Raw genomic sequence first — 17162 nt, 5'->3', positions numbered from 1 at the left:
TGTGTTTTCTTGAGGCAATGGCCGAGATCATTCATATGCGTGCGTGCGTTTTTTTTTTTTTTTTTCGAATTCCATATCTTTTGGGTCTTGGGACTTCATTATTGCCACTAAATCAATAAATTAGGTGTTCTACAAGATGTGGGCAATCAGATCCGGTAGTTTGAGTACCCCACCCGACCTGATTGGGTGCATTTTTTAGTGTAAATCGGGTAATTAGTCGGGTTCAGGTAAAAAATCCTTAGTCGGAGTATCTGATGTACCCAGAAACCCGTTTTTTATTTTTATTTTTTAAAAGATATGGGCTTGGTCTTGAATGAAGTAATCCAAAGTTACGGTGTTCTTTCGATTTGATTTTAATTGGAATCCAGCTTATTAGAAAGCTGGCAACTTTTTCAAAATTTGGTTGCTGATAATAATAAATTGAGTTTGAGGTAGCGAAAATCATTGATTAATTTTTTGCGATGTTTATTTATTTTGCGGGTATACAATAATAAATAAATAAATAACTCAAACAAACGCTAGACTTAAGCTAAGGGTTTATGTTATGAGTTTTGCATACTTTCTTTTCTTTTGGTAATATGAATTAGAAGCTTATTCGGTAGCATTTTATTTTTAAAACGTAAATTATTTTTTAGAAAAAGACGAATACCTGAATGAACCCTATCCGACCAGGTACCCGACTAATCGGATAATCACTAGAGTAAGGTCGGATAGCAAAAACCATACCCGACCAAATCATGTACCCGACCCGTGCCCGCTCCTATTTTCTTTATCACCCGTCTGATAAGACACATTGTATTACCATAAATAAATATAACGATGCTAGAAGACAAGTGATATTTTATGAAATCAAACTATAAAGAGTCGATGAAGTTGGTTTTATATGCAAATGTAGAGTTATTTGGACCATTTTTTCAAGCATCCATAATTTTGAAAAAAAAATATTATTATATAATACTGTAGGTATAGTTTGATATATGAGATAAGAGATATATTGATAAATAATCATCTTTATCCCATGTTTGGTACTTTTTTAGAAAACCCATGATAATATCATGGGTCCGTGATAAATAATTTTATATAGGGATAAAATATCTTTTTTATGAGATATGATAATTTTAATCTAATGATAAAAACACCACAAATGACTTAATTGTCCTCAAGATATAAAAATCTTAAACCCTATTATTCTATCATTTCACTTGTAGGTAGAAATTAAAATCAAATAAATATTTTTATTTATTTTTATATGTTATATAATATGATAATTATGTAAATAAACTCGAGATAATTATATAAATTATTTGTATAAATCTCAATAAAATTATTAGTATCACTCTATTAACCTTAAAAATTTATATTTGACTTGGCTCACAAAATTAAAGGCTCAATTATCATATTATATAATATATAAAATTAGGTTAAAAAAATAAATAATGTAAGAACTGTCGGGGCATGAACAGATAAAAAATTTGAACTCAAGCAACAACTTTGAAATTATAAAATTTATTATGATAAGGTTAATTTTGTCATTACAATCTAATATATAAATTTAATCACTTTTATTAAAATCATACCAAACATTAAATATAATATCCTACATCTTATTTATCATTAACTTATCTTCATATTATATATCACATGTTTATCTTATCATGTGTACCAAACTATGCATAAGTTGACAAAACATAAATTTATCATTTGTGTGTTTTTTCCTTACATAAAAATAATAATAATTCTTTTTTGTCCAATATAATTTTTTTTTATTATTCGTGTGTTTCTTGGTAATTTTTTTACAATATAAATTTATTTTTTTGGGTCAAATATAAACAAAAAGTTTTTTTGTTATCTATATTTATTATATATTACAGTAAATTAACACAATATGAATATTATTCTTTAACTCATAAAGATTGTTCTGATAGTAATAGAAATAAATGATTAATTTTTTTATATTAGTGATGATGATTTACTTTAGTTAGTTGTGTTTGTTTTTTGAAAAAAATAAATATTTACGGTTATTATGATTCCGATAAAGTTGAGTTGAAATTAAATTTAAGTGTATTAAAAATTAGAAAACTTGAAATTGAGTGTGAAAATACGATTTCTGCAATTGCATGGATTCCATTGATGGTATTTCATGAGTATGTCTTTTGTACACGGATCATTATTTTTCAGATGAATCAATTTTTCTTATATTTATAGTAAAAATAATTATTTTTTATGGATAATCTAAATAAAATATTTGTCTTACAAAATTGACGTGTCGAAAGAGTTTTTGCATTCATAAAATTGGGACAGCCGTACTCACGTTACTGACCTAAACTCTAGTTCCCTTTAAAAGACATCTTTTTTTTTTAATTAGTCATAAAATTTTATAAAACACCACGAAAAAATCTTTGTAAAATAATTAGAAACCGAAAAATAAATTGATAATATATAGTATTCTCTAATGTGTTTTAAGCGACATATATGTCGCTAATAAAAAAATTAAATTTTAACAACATATTATATTTTTCCAAACTAAGATACTCAGCATGTCCCACGTATTTAAGTTTATTTATGTTCTCATTCATTTTACTCTTATGTAAGGAATGTTTTAATAAGATAAAAAGAGTGTTGGAATTGATGGATAAAAAAACCTGTGAATGAATTGGGTAAGTTGTATTAAAATGCATGATAACTTATAAAACAAATTTTGTCAAAAAGATAAAATCGAAAATATCAGTGTCAAATAGACAATATGAATTATAAAGATCTAATTATTTTTTTTCCATGAAACTCGACTCATCTATCAAAAATGCTAATCCAATCCACCCTCTATCGCAACCTGGAAATTCCTTATCCGACTTGATCACCAAAAAACACAACCTCGTTATCGCTAGCTTGTCATGCACATTGGCATGCCGGGAAATAAGAATGTCAATGGATCACTTGCTGCACTTGTTAACTTCATCCAACATTTACTGTCTTTCAGCAACCATGCTGCAATCCTCATCTCTAGATCACATGTGTAGAAACATAAATTTCCTCCATCGTTCTCCAAGAAAAGAAACTACTTTTCGGGATTTCCTAGTTTCTTTAACAAGTTATCTTTAGGATCGAAATATATTATGCTGTGAAATTATCCAGCCAGGTACATAATCCAATATACAACTCCTTCAGCATAAGTCTCTCGTAGGTCTCAAGATTTTTTAATCGTGATAATATTTTTGTAATTTAAGTGTGTTAGGATTATCCAATCTTCGGGTAACTATATCATTATTAAAGATGTAAGATTTGCAAGATTATCTAAAGTTGTGTGGATAATTATAATGTGTACAATATTTTGGAGCTCGAAATTTAAGATAATATTGTGTATATATTTTGAACTTGAGATAATAAATAAGTCTATCACAATCCAAGAAATTAAATAAGGAATTTGAATATAAGCAGGAAAAGTTGAAGATATAAATTCAAAGTTGGAAATATTTTTACCAGATAAATATCTAAGATTTGATATATCTGAATAAAGATTAAGCAGAGGAAATATGATCCCTAAATTTCAAAATATCCAAGGGATGTATATTTAGATTTCGAAATATTATCCAAGATCATAGATAAAAGAATGATAATTATCCTAGATTTAAAATTTGATTCAAAAGTTCAAACGCGAGAATAATACACGATCATGATAGCAGCCACCAGCTCCCTATAAATAGGAGAAACTCTCATTCATAATTTACACATCAAATTTTCGAGTTTTTGCTCTCATATTTTCGAAATTCCTCTCCAAAAATTCTGCACGAGTCATCAAAATTATGTCCACATTCAGAAATTCGTTTCTCTCGCTCCGGTACTCTGAATCCGATCTCCATCGTTCAGAATATGCTTCCATATGTTTCGAATAACATATCCAAGTTCAGCCAAATCCAATGGTTAGTTTTTCGTTTATAGTTTTCGCAAGAAAACTGTTAAGATTTTAGTTGAGAACAGCATACCTACGGTTTTTCGTCCATAAGTAGGTCAAAACGACTTTCAAACACGATCTCCACCATTCATAATTTATTTTGACGTGCTTTTTAAATGTAATGTGAAATTGTAAGCCTGATCCAACGGTTCAATAAGGTGCAATGAAATTTTTAAAATGGCTGATTTTTCGAGCGATGTGCTGCTGCGTTTTCGAAGTGTCAGTTGCATGATTCTTCTATAATTTTCGAATTCTTCATATTTTCTTTCAGATATAAGGTAAGTAGGCTTATTTTAAATTTAATTTCGGTTATATATAATTTTCGTTTTCGAAAATTCGGTCGAGTGCAAATTTTTTTCTATCCCTTCTGGTTACGATTGTTGCATGAGTTATGTGTTAGCACTGTGAGGATTCAACTTGATATGGGAGGGGGGCTGATTGTGGCGCTCCATGATCTGCGGCCGGTACTGAATCGGAGAAGAGACTTGACGGGTAGTCTTGAGAGTATGTTTTGCACGATATCACAAGGAAAATCAGAGGTATCGTCTTCTATTGCTGGCCTTTTTTGTTGGTTTTTCATACCGTCTCTGTACTGAAGAAGATTCTGCAGATTTTGTTCTATCGAAATACTTTCATACCAAAGATATGGAAAAACTAATTAAAAGTTGAATTGATTATTTGTAAATTAGATTACGTACTTTATTGAACAGGCAAACGTCCAAAAAGTTTACCTTATATGCTGACATTATAATTTGATAAACATTTTTTAAAAACCGTTGAGACCCTAAAAGCAAAAGGAAAAAGGTTTACCCCACATGCACCGGCATTTAATGTCAAACACAAGGGAAAAAAGGTGTCCTCACGAACCCTTCACCCACCCACTCGTTTCCTTTTTATTGGCATAACTTCAACGCCATCCCCCACTTCAAAATCCCATATTTCTCCCTTTACATTTTCCAATCATTATCCATTCTTTCATAATTTCATCGACACCCTTCTTTCGGCCTTCGTTTATTTGATGTTTCGGATCTTCAATAGCGCAGTATTAACTTTCATATTGATTTCTGTAGTCTGTAAAATGGCGCAAAGCGCCAGAATTGATGAGCTGTTGAATCTTGATTATTTGAGAAAGAGCTTGGTTCGCCAAGAAGACACCATTATCTTCTATCTGATTGAGAGAGCGAAATATCCCAGAAATCTGGCCTTGTACGAGGAAAAGTGTGTTCCCGAGTCATCGGATTCTTTGTTTGATTTCTTTCTCAAAGAATCCGAAGCTCTTCAGGCCAAGGTATACTCATCTTCTTTCCCTTTTCATTTTTTTTATTTTCCAATTTTAAAGGAACTGATCTGGGTTATGGTCATAAAATGTGTGAATTTTGTTAGTATGTGCCAACAAAATGCCGACCAACTAACCCAGTAGTTTATTATTTTTTCGATAGTGACAATATGAATGTTTTGAATTCTTAAATTGATTATTGTAAAAATAAGTTGTTGGTTCGAAATGCTCATTTGAATAATAATATAAAGAAGAATAAGTCATCTCTGTGTGTGTGTGTGTCTCTATATATATAGTTATCTTGAAATATGCCAAGCTCAAATTTTTGGAAGATTCGTCCATGATTTTGTGGTCAACTTTGGCTTCTTTTGGCCAAGGCACCTTGAATGCACCTTGAATGAAAGGAACATGTACTTTTTTTAGTTTCAAGTCCTACCCAATATAATAGTCATTTATGTTTGCTTGAATTTTTTAAATGGTTTGTAAAGTTTATGTTTATGCCATATCGTACAATTTCTTCTTACGGCAAAATTTGATAATACCATTTCTCAGCGTGGTTCAACTTCAACGTGCGTCTTTTGATTTGTGCCAAGAGCCATAGGATCCAGAGTACATGTGTTGCACCTTAGTATGCGTTATGCCTTCAATAATTATGGTTGGATTTTTACTAAATAAAACTGGAGTTTTTTCACAAAGCAAGCTACGAATATATATAAAGCTATAAATAGGAATTTTGTAGCTAGAAATTTTACTTTGATTTTGATCAAGCCGTGCAAGGTTGGTCGCTTTCTTTGAGCAAGTGTGTTGTGGTTGGTGCATCTGGTTCAAAAACAAAGAAAATAAAATTAAAACCATTGCCTCGCAGTGTTGCCCATTTTCTCTGCACAAGCGTGTTACATCAGTATTTTTTTCCTCGTTTTGTCTTTCAAGTGCGTGGCGGAGTGATACTCGAAGGAAGCAGTAGAATCCATCTCAGTGATATGGCAAAAATTAGCTCTTAGGATTAGTTTGGTCGGTTCGCTTTCATTCCTCTGCGGCCAAACTGACCGAAGAACATGGTGTTTTTGTAAGATCTAAAAAGAAGAATCATGTTAATAGACATTTTGCCGATGTCTTTAATGGCCATACAACATAAAAAGTGTACATCTAGGACTACTGGGGTGTTGGTCTCAATATTTTCGTATATGAAAATGAATCCAGTGGACTTTGAATTAGAAGCCCAAATGAATAATGTTTATCATTGTGTGAAGTTTACGAGTAAAACTTTCCTCTGGTTTGTTCTCAGGCTGGTCGTTACACATCTCCAGAAGAGAACGCCTTTTTCCCAGATAAGTTACCAGCTCCTTTGCTGCAAAGCCTCAACTCTTCTACGCAGGTAATGATTGATGATTAACTGAAGTCTTGAGATTATCTCAGCAATTTTACCAGTATTCGGTATCGATTCATGTGTTTTCTTTTACACTAATGCGTTGTTTTCAGATCTTGCATCCTGCAGGAGCTTCCATTAACGTAAATGACAAAATCTCACATTTTTACCTCAAAAAATTGCTTCCTTTGATTACTAGTGAGGGAGATGATGGGAACTATGCCGCCACTGCAGTCAGTGATTTAGATTGTTTGCAGGTATAGAAAAATATATGCGTAAACAATTTTTTACCCACAACATGAATATTGGATGGTAAGATAAGAGCGGAGTTCAAAGTTAAAGACTAGTCTGGTGGAAGATCATCTGAAACTTGCTAATCTTTGTACGATTTCTCATGTCGCAATGTTCATATTTTATAGGCACTTTCAAGAAGGATTCACTTGGGAAAGTTTGTAGCTGAGGTTAAATTCAGAGATGCCCCCGCAGACTATACTCCAGCTGTACATGCTAAGGTAAAAACACAATTCACTTATATTTCAAAATTATAAACACCCAAGAAGAAGGAGCAGTATCCAATCATACGTAACTTGAATTCTAGCAGAACAGAGAAGCTTTAATGGAGTTATTAACTTTTCCAAGTGTGGAAAAGGCGATAAAGAAAAGGGTGGCAAAAAAAGCAATGATATTCGGTCAAGATGTGGATCTCCAAGAAAACGACACTAATGGCAAGTACAAGGTTAACCCCTCTGTTGTTTCTCAGTTATATGAAGAATGGGTGATGCCATTAACAAAATTTGTTGAAGTTGAATACCTTCTTCGTCATCTCGAGTAAAGGTTATTTGTAGCATACTACAATCTTCAAATGATCTATGAAGCCTTCTTACATAGTTAGGAATTGAAGAGGTTTTTGGAATAAATATTGCATCTTTGTAATGTCAAATGTGTAGGGAACATTTCACATTTTCTCCCTAATTTTTTAATGAAGTTTATTATGATGTAGTTCGGTGGAGTTTAATGAAATGCTCCCTTCAATATTATAGGCTTTCCAGGTTTTTATTCTAAATTATGTTTAAAATAATTAGAAGTGCCACCTGATTCACCCCCATCTCTATCTTCACCTTCATTACCTACTACTTGTCAAATGCATCACTCAAAATCGTCAGGTATTCAGTCTAAGCTACCATCATCATCATTGCTTCTTCAATTAAGACAAGTGTCTCCGCCACTACAAGCATTGGTATCAGTACCATCACCTCCACCTTCACCGCAGCCTTCTCAATCCAAGCCTTACTTATCTGTTCCAGTACTGCCAAGCATAGAATTTTACTTCAACTGTAAAATGTCAAGTCACATTAGACTGCAGTTGCCAATGCCTCATCCACCACCTCCTCCCCCACCTTGTACTGCATACCCTACATCTTTGTCTTCCAATGGACAATCATTTTCTCCATCCCCAGTCTCTTCTCCATCTTGCTGCTCAGAGATGGCTTCCACTCCCTGTATTGACCGCTCACAGGTTCTTTTTGCCCGAATCTCCCACATGTCCAATTCTTATTCCAGAAACCAATCATCAGGCCCCCCTCCGCCCTCCGTACAAAAGACACTTCCGTCTATACAAAGTATATTTCCACCTCCTCCTCTTCCGCCACCGTTCTTAGAAAGCTAAATCACCATCTCTATTATCTTTTCCTCTGCCTCCCCCTCCTCCCTCTCCCTCAACAACTACATATCGCTTTCCGAAGGTCTTGCCATTAGTTGCTCCTCCTCCCTCTCCTCATCATTCCTTCTCTGACAGCTTTATTATCTGGGATTCTTCAAAACACAAATTTAATTAATAACGTAATTAATAAAATACAAAAAAATAAAATATACGGACAATATAAAATTTAATTTTTAACTATATTTAACTTTTAACACATAATAAATCAAAGAACTCAAATTGAATTTAATAAAATTATCATCGATTTATAGTTTATCTAACTTCAATATCTTAAATTTATGATAGAATTAAGAATGAACAAAAATTTAGTTAAAGGAACCTAACGGGGACATCAATGTAATTCAATCATTTAAAATCAAACTAATTAACAGAAGTTTTGTTCGCCCTTAATTTTGTCAATGCTATTATTTTTTATTAATATTCTAAATTTTATTATTTTTGTCATTTCTAAATATTTTTAGCATCATCATATATTAAACAGTTTGATTTAATTTCTTTTTAAATAAAAAAAGATAAATTATGTAAACCAATTTATTAATAAAATTTAATTTTTTTATATTTAATATTTATTATTTTTTAATTAAAAAATGTATTACAATTTTTTCCCAAAAAATCGATTAACTCGGAATGCATAACACAATAAACGATTTTAATTCAATTCGATTTATTAAGTTTTTTTAATAAAAAAAATGTATTACAATTCGTCAACTATCACGAGATTAGATCTCAACTATATCAGGCCCCACGACTACACAGACAAACACATCATTTGACGAGACCACGGTACAGCACACGAGAAAGCACCAAAAGCCGTAATCCATGGCTTTTCTCTGATTTATTAATCATTATTATCACGCATCCAAAGCCAATTTTGCCTACTTTTTACATGTCTGGAAACAAAAGTCAATTGCTTTGGATTCTGCATTGACTTCAAGAATGACAATATTAAAATACTCAAAGAGAAGCAGAAAAGAAAATTGTACACACGAGGGATAGATTCCTCTCAAGTCATTGCAAGCAAAATGTCAACATATGTTTGTTTGTTTGTTTGGTAGACTTTGGAATGCTCAGCCACCCCCACCCCTTTCACACTTGTACCTAAAATCTCAACTCAATAAAGATAGACGACAATGTCCAAACTTGAGCGTTCAATTACTCTCATTTGCCATCAAATGTGAAAACTGATATCTAAACGTCCATGGACCTAAAATCAGAAGCTAAAAAAAGGTGTTAATAGGGTCCCTTTGTTACTCACTTTTGTCACCAAAAGTCACCAATGGAAAACCCCATCGGCGCCGTGATAACACTAAGGACTACTCTTTTTCCTCGTGAGAATTAAATTCTCTGTTATTTATTTAATTCTATTAAATCTGTCTTAACATAAACTTTTCAGCTTTTTCTTTTTCCCGCAACATCCCACCCTCCCGTGCCTCATTCTTAAACAATTCTTTTGTCAAAATGCAATCTTTTGCTTTACTGTTTGTCAACCCATGAATCCTTGGGTATAAAATGAGCTCAATCTGAGCTTCCCACGGAACTTCCTTCGACATAAGCCACCCCAACAGGCCTCAATCAAGAATACTCTTATTCTTTGATCGTGCTACCCCCGTTATCTTGTTTCTTTCTTTCATGAAATGGAGATTGGGGAGGATCTTGTTCTGAGAGAAAAACAGAAGAGAAAGTTTCTTGAAATCTGCGAGGATTCAAGATCTTTACTTCAAGAACTCAATCAAGATCTTCTTGAAAGAGTTCTTTCATGGCTGCCTACATCTACTTTTTTACGCCTGACTTCAGTGTGCAAGAAATGGAAATCAGTGGCGGATTCTGCCACTTTCAGGGTCGCTTGTTCTCAAGTTCCTTTTCGTGATCCATGGTTTTTCATGGTGGATTCTAATCCCCACCTTAGCCAGTATCCAGTAGTATTCGATTCCGCCGAAAAAAAATGGAAAAAATTGAATCCCTTGCCCCTGTTCCACCCGAAAAAGAATCAAGAAACTTGTAACAATTCCATACCCGTTGCCGCATCAGGTGGGTTGATTTGTTTCCACTCCACAAATGGTGATTTTGCTGTCAGCAACCCTGTCACCGGATCAACCCGCCTCCTCCCGGCGCTAAATTCAATTTCTCAGCAACCAATTCTTTCCATTTCGATGGCGGCGAATTCCGAAAGATTCAAGCTTGTTTTAATCTTGGACCAACTCCCGAATCTCTCGTTCAAGATGTACAACTCTTATACTGATCTATGGGAAGAGGAAATTTCTCTCAACCAAAAGATCAACAACTCTGTTGAAGCAGAAAAAAACGATGATCGTTCGCAGTATTTCTTGACCAGTGGTAACGTCGTGTCCGCAGATATGCAGAGGAGCCCATTTAGGCAGTACTCAGCGGCACTCACAGTTGAAAATGGAGACGAAATTTTGTATTTCCTTAGCTCCTCCGGCACGGTGGTGTCCTGCAACCTTACCCACAAGTTATTCTTCGAGTACCCGAGGCTACTGCCTGTTTTTTCAGAATTTTCAATTGATATCGTTGAGTGTGGGGGGCAGATGTACGTTGTTTTGCTTTCGGAATTCTTTGAAAGCGCCAGTCTTCGGGTATGGGAATGGGATGAAAATATGCATGCTTGGCAGCAGATTGCAGCAATGCCACCAGCAAGTTCGCATAAGTTTTATGGCAAGAAAATGGATATAAATTGCAGTGGAGCTGGTGATGAGATGTTAGTGTGTTTGTATTCTGCAGAAGTATGTAGTTATGTTATGTGCAATTTGGTCAGAAACGAATGGGTTGAATTGCCACACTACCACACAGAAGATGATAAAGCCAGAGAGTTTGTTTGTGCTTTCTCTTTTGAGCCTAGGATAGAAGCTGACATCTGAGAAGAAGAATTGACACACTTAAAAAGCCCTTTTTCTTTTGTTTTATTTTATTTACTTCTTTGCAGTATTTGTATGATTTAGGAGAAAAATTATGAAATCTTTCATTATATATTTTATTTATGATCTGCTACATATGAATTCTTCAGCATATTTAACTCATCTTGGCTCTGAGTTAGATACCAGGGGAGTCCTACCCCGTTGGCAGACTATACTTAGCATATATATAACATACAAGAGATGTATGTATCAAGAGCTTATTGCCAAGCACATATTAATAACATACCAAAATTTACATATTTTCTAGCCTATTGCTTAGCTTCAAAAGTGTCCTGTTTGAAGCTCCAAAACACGACATACGGCATAATCAACAACCATAGCGAGATCCTCAAACTTTCTATTAAGCATTGACAGCACAATAAGATCCACATTATTTACGAGTGAGTTGCTGCAAATCTTCCCCAAACTAACAATGTGAGACATCTTTCTCCTCAGCGTGTACGCCTCGAACATTAGGTGGTCACCCCTCAGGTGCCGCACCCTGTGCAGAGTGGATTTCAAGTCTCCCATCTTGAAAACCAGGCCATCTACATTGAACAGAAGGTTCAAAGTTTGGGGATTGAGCATCTGCTCGTTTTTTAGTCTGGGAATCAAGTTTACAAATTTTCTTATTTCTTGGAGCTCCCGAATGCTAAGAGTGATTGCATCACGTGCTGCCAGCTTCTGAAGATATATTTCTTTCCTGTTGTGAGGGTGTATAGCATGCTTGGTTGCTGAGGCCATGGAAATTGTGAGGGTGACAAGTAAAAGAATTGGGAAAATCGTTGAGGGATTGATCATTGTTTTGTTCATGATTTTTTGAATTTTTTTGAAGAGGGTATCAGTGAATAAATCTTGCTTGGAGTTGGGGATTTGAATGGCAGTGTACAATTTATAGTAGCTTTTTTGGTGTTTTATTCGAGAAAGTAACTAAGTGGTGAGGTGCTTTTGGTGTGATTTGAGTTTGTTGATAACAAGAACTAAATATCCTTTCATATCTTGCGGTACATTTAGACTTTAGCCATAGGTCACGTATCTAGAAATAATACAAACAACTATTGATAAACAAGGATAAAGATATATTGTAGCAGCCGCAAGACAAACATGGGACTGTGGAATGCCTGAACCTAATTTGACAAGATTTGTACATATTTGAACTTTCCCTGGATTTCATAAACTCAAATTAGACAAAATTGCTCATTGTAAAACCAACCATAACATTATGTTATCGACTTTTGACATCGGTTGAATGCACAAACACCATATGATATTCATTTCACTTTTAAGAAAGTCCAAAACATGCACATACAATCAACATTGCGATTCATTAAGAAAGTTAAAAACATGCAAATACAACTAACATTGTACCTCATTAATAAACATGAAAGACATTTATGGCCTAAGCTAAGAGATGAGATATCATCGAATTATGAGAATCTCGGTCATAATTATTGACACTGGGGATTATGTGCACTGGAGAAATTAGCTCAACAAACGCCCTCATGAGCTCTGTGAAGCTGCTATGTTCACTGTATGGTACCTCGGGTACCTGAAGGAAATGTAGTAAAACAATGGAAGTTCAAGCTTCAGTTGCTACTTAAAACAATAAATCCATATATACAAAAACTCGAGCTAGACCTAATGCAACTTAACTTCAGTGAACTGATAAGTGGCATGGCACCAATCGGTGTTCGCTAGGCATAATTTTACTATGTTAACGGAAAAATAAACTCTTTTACATAAATATTTTGTAATGTTGGTAAATTAGTTCACCTTATAATGGTGCCCTGCTGCCACATTTTCCCGGTAGACTTCTTTCCTTTTCCAAATGACCAGCCAGTGGGGGAGAAGGCAACTATCGGACTATATCGACCCTGTCAGAAATTGAATGAAATAGCCATGCATAAATTAAATTATAAAAATGAAAAGTTGATGTCAAGCTGTGAACCCAACACGATTATGTCTTACTTCGAGAACAAATAAAATTTATGTGATCCATCCATGAGCTTGACATATTAAGGAAATATATTTACCATGCACTGGTTAGACATATGCTTCAGCCGTTTGAAACTGGCAATTATTAAGGAAATATATTTACCATGTCCACATGGGCACAACATGAATACGGCTCTCTTGTTCATTTAATGTAAGCCATTGCATATTTTCCTGTTGCAGATCCAAACATTCCAAGGAAGAAGGATTGGGATTGATCCTGGGCTTTGTGTTGGGATTGGGCGGCGCCATCTGCGAAGATTGAGAGGAACTTGTTGCTTGTTTTCAAATTTGACTAGACAACAGAATGGAGGGAAATTAGGGGATTCACTGTTTCTTGGAATGTATAACGTCCTTGCCAAAAAATACACATGTACCTCGCAAATATTGAAATAATAAATAAATAAATTTTTCCCTTCATACATGCTATATTTTGTTTTTCGATTTTCCTAAATATATAAGTCAGATTTATGTTTTGCATCATTTTTTCTTATTTTTATTAATATATATTTCTATTTTACTAAGTCTTGAAATACATATAATCATTTCTTGAATTATTCAATAAGAATAAAATAAAAAAAAATCGTTCAATAACATTTTTAATATGTTTAAAAAACAAGCAACTCTATATGTCCGGGCCGGAAATTGTATATCATATGCTTTTATTCACATAAAATAACAATATGTGCATCGCATGAGTAAAATATTATTATATTTAAAAAAACAAAAAAATCTATATATTTTAAACGAATATGATATATCATATGCTTTTATTTGAATATTTAAAAATTCTATTATAAATATTAAAATTTAATGTAAAACCATAACATTTGATCATTTTCAATGTCGTTAAACAAACTCATTTTCGAGATTTTTTAGTATTCTTAACCAAAATGACAACTAATACATGAAAATTTAAGGAGTATTTTCTCATTTAACAACAATTTCATGTCTTCTCTTTCACTACAATCTCAATGTTGGACAAAATATGCTGTTTTCCAATGCTACATTCATTACCCAATAAAATATGTCAACAAACTAACAGAGCTCAAGCTCGTGATATTACGAACTGAATATTTTTAAATTCGAGTTTGGTTCGATAAGCTTAACAAACGATGTTGAACGAGCATTTTTGTATGGACCGTGTATCGTATTATCGTAAATCATATGTTGATTATCGATAATTTATGAAATTATCATGTGATTATGTATATGATGTATATCATGACAATGAAAATGAGAAAATAAGTATTGGATATGAATTGACGTTGTAAGAGTTCTAGTGGAGAAGCCGGACGACAATAAGTACAAAACCAATATTTTGGACAAAACATGTGGCGCCCGAGCGGTAGAAAATGACCGCCCGAGCGCCAGTGTGGAACATGTTATCACTCGGACAGAACGTTCCGCGCTCGAGCGATAGTTTTTGACCGCCCGAGCGCGGTGCAAGTGCACTCGGGGGCAGAACATCTCGCGCTCGGGCGCGAGAATTCTATCGCCCGAGCGCGGTGTAAGTCACTCGGGGACAGAATGTCTCGCGCTCGGGCGCGAGAATTCTACCGCCCGAGCGCGAGTGCGGTTGTGATAAGAATGAATTTCTCTCTTCAGATATTTCATTTTCCATTCAGTAACCTTCGAGAAAGAGAAAAGAAAACTGATTACTATCGTCCGAAATCACCTCGAAACGTTGCTCAAACTTGGATCAAATTATATATTCGGAATCTTCGCGTTGAGAGCTTCCTGTTAAGGTAAATTTTTTCTAGTTTCAGCAGCCTAAATATCAAAGTGCTGGAATAGCATGTATTTGAAGTCGAGATTCTTATATGTAGTAGAATAACCGACAATAAACTCATATTCGAAGTCGAAATTGAATTATGTTATGAATTAGATTTGATTTGAATTTTCAAAGTTTCAAAAGATATTTGGAACTTATATTATTGATTTTGGATCATGTTATTGATTGAAATGAATATGTTATTGATGTAGATAGATTATTATACTGATATCTTCAAGTTACATCAACTGGGACGAAGAATTGAGGTATGTTGCGACCGGGTAACATACGACATGTATCTGTATTATATGATATATGTTGGATTGGTTTGATTGGTTGGAATGAGAATACATGTCTATATGCCTTAATTGTTGAGTTTATGTGGCATACATGACATTGTGATTTGAATATCGATGTATAAAATGAATATTTTGTTAACACACATCGTTTGATGCATACATCGATACATGACATGCACGTTGAGCTATGATCCTTGGATACCCTGATATGATTTGATTGGATTTTGGGGTTTGTGAACACAATGTTATGTTTGGTATTACATGACCCTTAAAGCATAGATATTAGTGGCCCCGATGATTGATTGAGATTTGGGATTTGATGGCGCTTTGTTGACGCTATCATACGAGTATCCCTTATTGAGACCGGTGTGCCAGCTCGACCATTGATTTGATAGTTGTCTTTGTGTGTGGACAATGGCAGGTACTCCAGGATATCAGGAAGCCGGAGAGGGTACTTCTGGAGGGAGTCACAGTTTGGGCTGAGGTTTTATGTTTTGTTCCCAGTATATATATGTATCTATATACCGGGGCATGTCCCGAGCATATGAGTTGTTTGTATACGATTGGTTTTGATTATGTGTATGCGAGTTTTATGATATAAGATAAAATACTATTTTTAGTATTCAAATTATAGAAGAAATATTTTGGGCTCATTGTAAAGAAAATTTAAACTCGTTTTCCGCTGTAATTAATTAACCCTAATCAGATTGTGTTGTAATAACGATTAGGGGCTAAAGGCCCCACAATTTTACACTGAGCTCTGATTAACTCACGAACGACTTGATTTATTTACATCATATATTTGTTGATGTATATACTCTACGAGACTTGGATATGGATAGGGCAAAAGCATATGATTGAGTGTGCACCTGACACGATTGCCTTTGTTTCTTCCCCCACATTGTATGATGTACAATCAACTACAAATATTCGTTTGGGATAATGCGGTAGCCGTATTTGAGCAGTTCTGTGGGAGAGAGCGTATTCAGTGCAAAAGTCTATATCGATTTGGAGGATAGTGAGTGATGTTTAAGGGGTTAACGTTCCATTGAACTTCCAAAAAATGTCAACTTTCTTGTTCAGTACAATCAATCTTCTTTGCACTAAGTCACTGTTTGCATGTCCACGTTACGCACATCACTTTGTAATTTTGTAATGGGTTGTAGTCCAATAAATGCACCACTTTGAAAATGACAGGAAGACTTTGTCTGAGTGGTCAGATAAATAATTTTTTTTATTATATGAAAATTCATAGTATTATTTTTCGATGTGTACCGAATAAAATTATCGAATTAACGCAACAGAATCTCAGCAAATCTAGTTAATCAAATAAATTATCAGATAATAGAATTTAATTGATTGATATGTGTCGAAAAATCCCAAAAACAATTAACGAAGACAAGATAAAAGGCAAAATGAAGAAACAAACTAGTAGTAATGTACGATGGATGGATGGATCCAAGGGCTGAATATAGCAGCTACTTCAGTCAGCTATGGAATTTTGGCACAATAAAAGAAGTGAATTATCTGAGGACTAATTGTCACCTCAAACTCAAAAGCCTTGTGCTTTTCAGCTTTAATTATTTTGTTGAATTTTGACACGTAGTGCACAAGCATTCAGGGCAATAATGATAAGAAATAATTTTTTTTAAAAAAATTTAAATTAAAAGTTATCCATTTTTGAAATTAAAATTGTTGGGAGTTAAATAAAACAAAAAGAGAAATTTTAAAGGTGGTAAAATGTTATATTTTTGAAATTCCAAAAAAGTTTCACTAACACATAAAAATTAGTTTCTATAAATATTTTATCGTTAATTAATAATAATAATATAGATATACAAATTTAATTACCAAAATATTTTTTTAGCATAAAA

At 33.9% G+C, this 17162-nt stretch overlaps 3 protein-coding genes across 4 annotated transcripts in view; 2 read left to right on the top strand and 1 right to left on the bottom strand.

Annotated features, from left to right (window-relative positions):
• LOC142545217 (transmembrane 9 superfamily member 9-like) overlaps positions 1–17162 on the bottom strand; it is a 97191-nt gene that overhangs the window by 36587 nt on the left and 43442 nt on the right. The window lies entirely within an intron of this gene.
• On the top strand, positions 4351–7590 carry LOC142545212 (chorismate mutase 2-like). 2 transcript variants are annotated; one of them, XM_075652245.1, is made up of 6 exons: positions 4351–4488; positions 5020–5237; positions 6511–6600; positions 6705–6848; positions 7011–7103; positions 7193–7590. In XM_075652245.1, exons 2-6 carry the CDS (start codon positions 5028–5030, stop codon positions 7421–7423), a joined length of 768 nt encoding a protein of 255 aa, XP_075508360.1. In that variant the 5' UTR covers positions 4351–4488; positions 5020–5027; the 3' UTR covers positions 7424–7590. The 2 variants fall into 2 exon arrangements, with proteins under 2 accessions (XP_075508360.1, XP_075508359.1); XM_075652244.1 differs by lacking the exon at positions 4351–4488 and having other exon boundaries at positions 4823–5237.
• LOC142545211 (F-box only protein 13-like) lies at positions 9537–11319 on the top strand. The gene has a single exon (XM_075652243.1). It carries the CDS (start codon positions 9946–9948, stop codon positions 11185–11187), a length of 1242 nt encoding a protein of 413 aa, XP_075508358.1. The 5' UTR covers positions 9537–9945; the 3' UTR covers positions 11188–11319.

This window comes from Primulina tabacum, chromosome 5, assembly GCF_025594145.1.
Source record: "Primulina tabacum isolate GXHZ01 chromosome 5, ASM2559414v2, whole genome shotgun sequence".
NCBI classification, from domain to species: Eukaryota; Viridiplantae; Streptophyta; class Magnoliopsida; order Lamiales; family Gesneriaceae; genus Primulina; species Primulina tabacum.
The sequence above is the reverse complement of the archived record's forward strand: the minus strand, read 5'-3'. Positions and strand labels throughout refer to the sequence as shown.